Here is a 6,828-nt window from a genome sequence, read left to right as displayed (position 1 = left end):
TCCGCTGCCTCCACAAAAGTGGAGGTGCACGGCAGTACTGCACCGAGATGTGTTGCAAAATCATTGCAACCTGTGCCATGCTACACAACCTGGCCACAAAGCAGGGAACCCTAGTGGAACTCACAGATTTGGACTCAGAGGATGAGGAAGGCCCACAGCCACATCACAGAGCAGCAGGTGGTGTAAGTGCCACAGATGGAACACACAGACGTGATGAGATCACACGCAACTATTTCTAAGTTAGTAATGACACAAACCTGAAAATGACCTTAGAATAATTGTGTTTTATTGTCCTTTACATCAGGCAATATGTGTGCACACAGCCTCACAATCCTGGCATTGTGTGCCTTGAGTTGCACATCATGGCATATTAACACATTGCACATTTACAACCCTTGCACTGTCTCACATGGGTTACCTCACCCATTTGCAAATGTCTGTCACAGCATGAACCTATTTCTTGCGCCCACGCACAGCACTGCTACGGTCAGTGTTCACACTGCCCTCCCTTGACGAGGGTTCTGCTGCTGTCCCTTGCCTTGTACTCTGTTCTCAGTAATAGATGAAGTGATGCTGCTGTGGCTTGTGACCTCCTCACTGTCCCCAGCCTCCCCAGCCCCTGTGGCAGCTATGTTGGCTGTCTTTAGCAGTTCAACAGCACTGGTGACCTGCACCAACCCCCTTGCAACATCCTTTGCAGCAGTGGGCCATTTCCACCTGCATGTAAAATGTGCGTCTGCTCAAGGCAGCTGTAGAGTTGCAGAGGCGGTTGACCGCCTTCGTGTACCCATCCATGCGTTGTTTATCATGGCGCCTTGAGCCATGTTCCCTCTGCATGGTGGTGCACAGCTGTTGCATTGCCACTGTCATGTGCTTCATGTTCTCTGTATTGGCCCTCTGACCCTCTGCAACTGTGGTGTTCAGATCAGTAATGCCCTCCTTGATATTCCTCGTGTTTTTATTCAAGGACACCAGCTGCCTTTGCATTAATTTCATGGTTTTCATGTGCAGCCACTGTACCTTGACCATGGTGCCCTCAAGACCCGCAAAGACACCTGATTCCTCACCCTGCTCAGCAACACATAGTGGCCTTGGTCTGCGTCGGACACCACTGGTGGGACAATGCTGCACGGGAGACTGTTGGTTTGGAGACTGTGCTGGCTCTTCGAGCATGGACTGTGGATCTTCCTGTGTCTCTTTCAATCCTCCCTCCATCTCCTGTAGTGTTTCCACAGTGTACCTCCTAGGTCTTGGTGTAGGTGTGCTATCTGTGCTGGTTTGCGACTCTTCCTCCCCTGCATGTTGTTGCCCAGGTGTCTCATCTATCTCTCGGTCTTCTGCCTGTGGTGCAGGTTTGCCTGTGGATACAAGAGGGCTATTTACTGTTTTTCCTTAAATAAATTAACTTTCATTAAATGTACACAACTTGGTATTCACACTAAAAGTTCTACGCTTGGTTATTGACTGGTGTGAGTTCCCTGTGATTAAGTTTACCTGTGTCACTCTTTTGCTATTTAATGTTTGGAACTGCACCTCCCATGATGCATTGCAGGATGTTAACAAAATGTGGCCTGGAGTGGCAATCTAACTTGCTCATGTGCTAATGGGGATTTTGGAGGGTGAGGGTTCAGGACAAATTGTGCATGCATCTTACCTTGTCTGGTGTTGTCTGTGGCTGAGCTGTCCACTTCTCCTATGCCACTAATGCTGTCAGGCTGGAGGGTGGACTCCACCATGTCCTCCAGGGGTGTTGTTGCTGGCTCTGTGGATGGTCCGCCACAAGATTTATTTGGCTTCCTTCAGCCTATTTGCAACCCTGTCTTTCGCCCTGGAGCGCAAGTCATACCAGCGATTCATTAGGTCGTCGATGGAGCGCTGTGTGACCCCAATAGCATTGACTTTGGTTTGTATTTCCAGTCAGATCTTTCTCTTCTGTGATTCTGGAACATGCAGTGATTTTTACTAAATAGTAGATTGTGGGTCTTCACTACTTCCTCAGTGAGGACCTCCAACTCCTTTTCACTAAATTTGTGCTTCCTTTTCGTTTCTGCAGGCTCCTTTCCCTTCTCCTATGTGTCCATTCTGTCAGTTGGTGCCTGCCTGAGCACTCCTGTTCAGCTCCTGGATGTGTGCTCCTGCTCCGTGCCTCTCCCACAGCCTCAGGAACTCAGAAACCGCATGGGTGTGGTCATTTCCTGAATGTGATCTCATCGGAATGCACCTGGATAGCAGATTTGCTAATTTGCGATTTTTTTAAATTGCGATTTTGCAAATACTGATTCTGTATTTGCGAGTCAGTATTCGGGATTGCGAATTTTAAGGAATCACTAATTATTAGCTATTTTTTTGCTACATTGTGGTTTGCGATTCGTAAATAGCGATTCGGTAAAAACCGCTATTTAGGAATCGCAATTTCTGTTTTTCATACAACTGGCCCTTTGTTTCTTGAATATCGAATACCTAATAAAAAAAATAAAGAAAGATAAGTTAATCATTATAATTAATATTACCTGAAACAATTTCATCACTGGCAGCCCCACAATATAGCTATACAAACAGCGTTTTAAAAAAAATGTCAAATGTGTTTAAGCCCAGCTGTTAACACCTCAGATAAACACAATCTTTGACAGATAAATGAGCATATAAAAAAAATGAAAAATATGATAATAATCAAAACAGTGAAATATGATAAAGTGCATTGTATGGGAAATCAGCTACAACCAAAGGGAGCATAAAACACTAAGGGCCTCATGTAGGAAGCCAAATACCGGTCGGTAACGGCCGATTTTCAGTAATTATACCGTTACCGACCGGTATTTTGGCTTTTGAGATGTAGGGGGAGAATTTCATGATTCGGTATTTACCGAATCGGTAAATTTACCGAATCGGTAATATTACCGATTCGGTAATTTTACCGATTCGGTAAATACCGAATCATGAAATGAGATGTAGGGGAGTGTGTGGTGGGTGTGGGGATTCGTTATTTACCACCAACTAAAGGTTGGTGGTAAATGACGAATAGGTGAAAAAAAGCATTTTTGTGCACGTTTAAGTGTGCTATGTGGCAGACATACATGCCCTTAGGGCATGTATGTGCGCCACATGTGCACACATGGCCGAATCAGGGGTGCAACAGGGTGTCAATGTGACACCCTGCCACCCTTGCATGTGCTCCCCCATTACCGAATCGGTATTTACCGATTCGGTAATGAGGCATACCTTCCCATCAATGGGAAGGTATGCCTCATTATCGAATCGGTAAATACCGATTCGGTAATTACCGAATTTTTCCGATTCGGTAATATTTACCGACTCATTACCTACATTGCATTTACCACTTCATAAATACCGAATCGGTATGATTCGGTATTTATGAAGTGGTAAATGCCAGGCCACCTACATAAGGCCCTAAATGAGATCACCCCCCTCAGCAAACAACTTTCTCAGCCTCAAGGATGAGGCGAGAAAGCAAGCAACAGCATAAATTGAATGTACATCCAGAAGTAACTGTAAATACATTAAAGCGTGCTTAACCTGGACAAAGTGCAAAGTTTTAACGGGCAATAGAAACATTTTTCAAGGGGTCTCATAAAATCCACAGAAAAAAACAAAGTGCAAGAGGTCCTAAGGAGAAAAATTATATTATGTACAGGGACTTAACTTTGTGCTCCACACACTGGGTTTAAGGAATGTCAACATAATGTGGAATTGGTTAAACCTAAATCTAGTAAGGTGGAATTGATGATGAACATTAAAGTTCTGAGCAGATAAGGTTCAATGGCGGGACTTGTTACAATCAATGCATGACCTCGAACCAGGGGTTTCTCCAATAGCCTGCCTCTTGGTTGTCTTCCATAATAAAAAATTGTATCGAGTCCAGGCAATATCAGCTTTTGAGATAGAGTAAGGGAGCTTAAACGAGGCGGACCTACCTAATTTGACAAAAGTGTCCTGTATATACGTCTGCCATTTAACTGAACTCCACCCATCAATCTCAAGGCAGTCCTTGACTATCTCTCTGCCTAGGTGCTCTTCTGGTCACACCCAGATATTGAGCCACCTAATCAAAGAGCAGAGGGCAATGAAATCCGACAAATAGGACAGCCCTAATTTCCTGTGTACCATAAAAGTAGAGGTAAAAGCAGGAACCGTTAGTAAACACCTACAAAACCCATTTTCAATCACTTTAAGCTTCCTTAGATTTACATAGCCCCACACATGACGACCATAGGTGGCTACTGGGACAAATTTGGCCTGATATATCTTAATTAAGGCTCTCAATGGTTTTGTGCCGATTCTGGCAGAAAATGAAAAGAGTGCTCCAATAGTTCTTGACAAAGCTAAACTCTTGGATTTTATCAAAGGGGCCCACTTAGACTGGTCATCAAAAAACACCCCTAAATAAGGATACATCTGAACCCTAGACAGCCTATTACCGTGTACATGAAAATATCTCAACCTCGTCTTTTTGGGTCCCATCACCATTTACTGTGATTTACTACAGTTAGTAGAGAGATATAGCCATTCATATATCGCACAAAACCATCAAGCAATGTCTGGAGACCCAGGGCCGTTCTTGCCAATGAAATGGTATCCGCATAAAGGAGTCCTGGGATCTAGTGGGAACCTATTTGCGGGCAATCCACTTGCTTATTGAGTAACCTAGCCCCAAAGTCGTTCACATTCAAAGTGAATAGAAAATGGGCCATTATGCACCCCTACTCCTCAAGCGAAAGGAGCTTGAACATACCCTGTCCATATTATAACAAACCACCCCCATTATGTCCCTGTGTAACTCACTAAGAAAATAAACGATGGCTGTCTCCAAGCCCATATCCAACAATATCTGCCACAGTTTAGATTTAGTACCCTTTCAAATGTGGAAGATAGGTCCATGTATGCAATGGAGAATTGTCCTGATTTTGCCACAGTGCGCTTGTTGATCATCATGTATAAATTTAAACACTGGTGACACATACCCCGGCCCGGTCGGAAGCCATACTGCTAACCTGATAGAACAGACTCATCCTTGGCCCACGACATGACCCTTTCTAAGATCACCCTCCCCATTACTTTGACAAACGAGTCTATCAATGAAATGGGCATATAACAGCAGGGAAGATCTCTAGAACCCTTTTTAAATACGGGGACAAAAATAGACTGGGACCATGAATGCGGTAGACAAGTACATACAACCATATTAAATAGTTGAGTTAAAATCTGGGCCACAAAAGGTGAAAAAGAAGAAGACAGCGGTTGGGGCTGAAAGAAGTATGAGTCTGAAGCTGGAATGACTGGCGAGTTCCTCTTGAGAGAAGTGTGTGGGGGCGCATATTCACATGTGCCTTGAAATCGATCTGATCTTCCTTCGTTCACTAAGAATTTCCCTGAGGAACCAGGGACATGGTATGAAGAGGTAGAAAGGATTGTGCCATTGTCAAAGATGCTTTGGGAAGATTTGTATACATTGTTTTGAGGTTGTCATCCCAAGGGATTTGTGGGTGGCTTGCAAGGGAGTCATGAATTGTTCCATACAGGAGCTCTAAATCGGTCCATTTCCTGATGTTATGACTGCTAGTGAAGTGATTTGAGCATTTGAAACTGAAAGATCCTCAGAAAGAGGTAAATTGGTCTAAAATTATCAGGACACACCAAGAGTCCAAAGAATCAGTGCATGCTTATTATGAGAGGTTACTGCAGATTCACAGACATAACAGTGGAATAGATGAACAAGCCTGTGAATGCCTTAGTGGTCCAGTGTTCATGCTTAGTCACTCGGGACTTACTTCTTAGATACAGAAGAATGTAATATATTGGTATACAAAGTTTATAGATGAGATCTTGAATATTGCAAGGTATTCTAATGATACTCAAAAGACCAATCAGAGCGAGGTTAAAGCGAGGTCCATTGTGGTACAGACAAAGTTGGCACAGAGAAGTGGGCAGAGGAGTTCTTCCATGATGGATTTGGATTCCGATTTTTTTCGAATATGCACATTAGCAAACAGGGAGTTGGTATTCAAGGTGATGTTCAGTATGCATATACTAAGAATATCATTCTTCAAAAGGCAGCGGTTTTCTTGATAACTCGAATGTGAAGGTCAGCATCAGCATTTTGAAAAAGGTCACTGCATGACATATTTGTAACAATGTTGGGCATTGAAAATGTGAATGTAGACTGAATCCTAACTAGAGCTCAGAATGATGCTCAGATGAATTCTCAGAACATGAATGTGATGTCTCAGAAAGGGGTGATGGAGTCAATAGCCCACAGTATAATTAACAAGGGAACCCGATCAGGTAGCTTAAGGACCTCGGGTGATTACTGATTTTGAAGAACAAAGGTCCTTAGCATAAGGATAGATAATGAAAAACATTTCGACATAGACTACAATGAGTGCTATGGAAAGTCTTCCAATGTCCAGCCGGACAGAGGAACATTTATTCAGAACAATGCACAGGGATTAAACAGAGTAAAGGAGGCAACAAAGGGTTAAACAAGGGCACAATCCTGTACCGAGTTTAAAAGGAAAGGAATTGAAAAGGAATTTGAAAAAATGAAAAGTAGACAAAATAGCAGGCACCGAAGTTCGATATCTAATATAACGCTGGTCAAAGGCATTCATTTCTTACCTGGACTTCGGGAGAGCCTTCTTAGTTTAAATTAATCAGCGGTGGAGGAGGCCTGCTTCACGACCCGCGGATTGCTTCTGTCCCGATAATGATTAATGTAGCTGCGCAGTGTGCTGGGAGGGCCGCGGTGAAAACAAACTACTGATTGGTCCGATTTGGGGAACACACTTCATGATTCACCAAAGAGGGATGTGG

The 6,828-nt window shown here is 43.5% G+C and overlaps 1 protein-coding gene across 1 annotated transcript; it reads right to left on the bottom strand.

Moving 5' to 3' along the window:
- Nucleotides 1-265: 265 nt before the first annotated feature.
- On the bottom strand, nt 266-2,460 carry LOC146821096 (uncharacterized). The gene is made up of 2 exons (XM_085609323.1): nt 1,655-2,460; nt 266-1,358 (listed from the first exon to the last, which is right to left on the bottom strand). The coding sequence occupies exons 1-2, from the start codon at nt 1,734-1,736 to the stop codon at nt 652-654; spliced, it is 789 nt and encodes a 262-aa protein (XP_085465449.1). The 5' UTR covers nt 1,737-2,460; the 3' UTR covers nt 266-651.
- Nucleotides 2,461-6,828: the final 4,368 nt, after the last annotated feature.

Source organism: Triturus cristatus, chromosome 6 (assembly GCF_964204655.1).
Source record: "Triturus cristatus chromosome 6, aTriCri1.1, whole genome shotgun sequence".
NCBI lineage: Eukaryota > Metazoa > Chordata > Amphibia > Caudata > Salamandridae > Triturus > Triturus cristatus.
The sequence above is the reverse complement of the archived record's forward strand: the minus strand, read 5'-3'. Positions and strand labels throughout refer to the sequence as shown.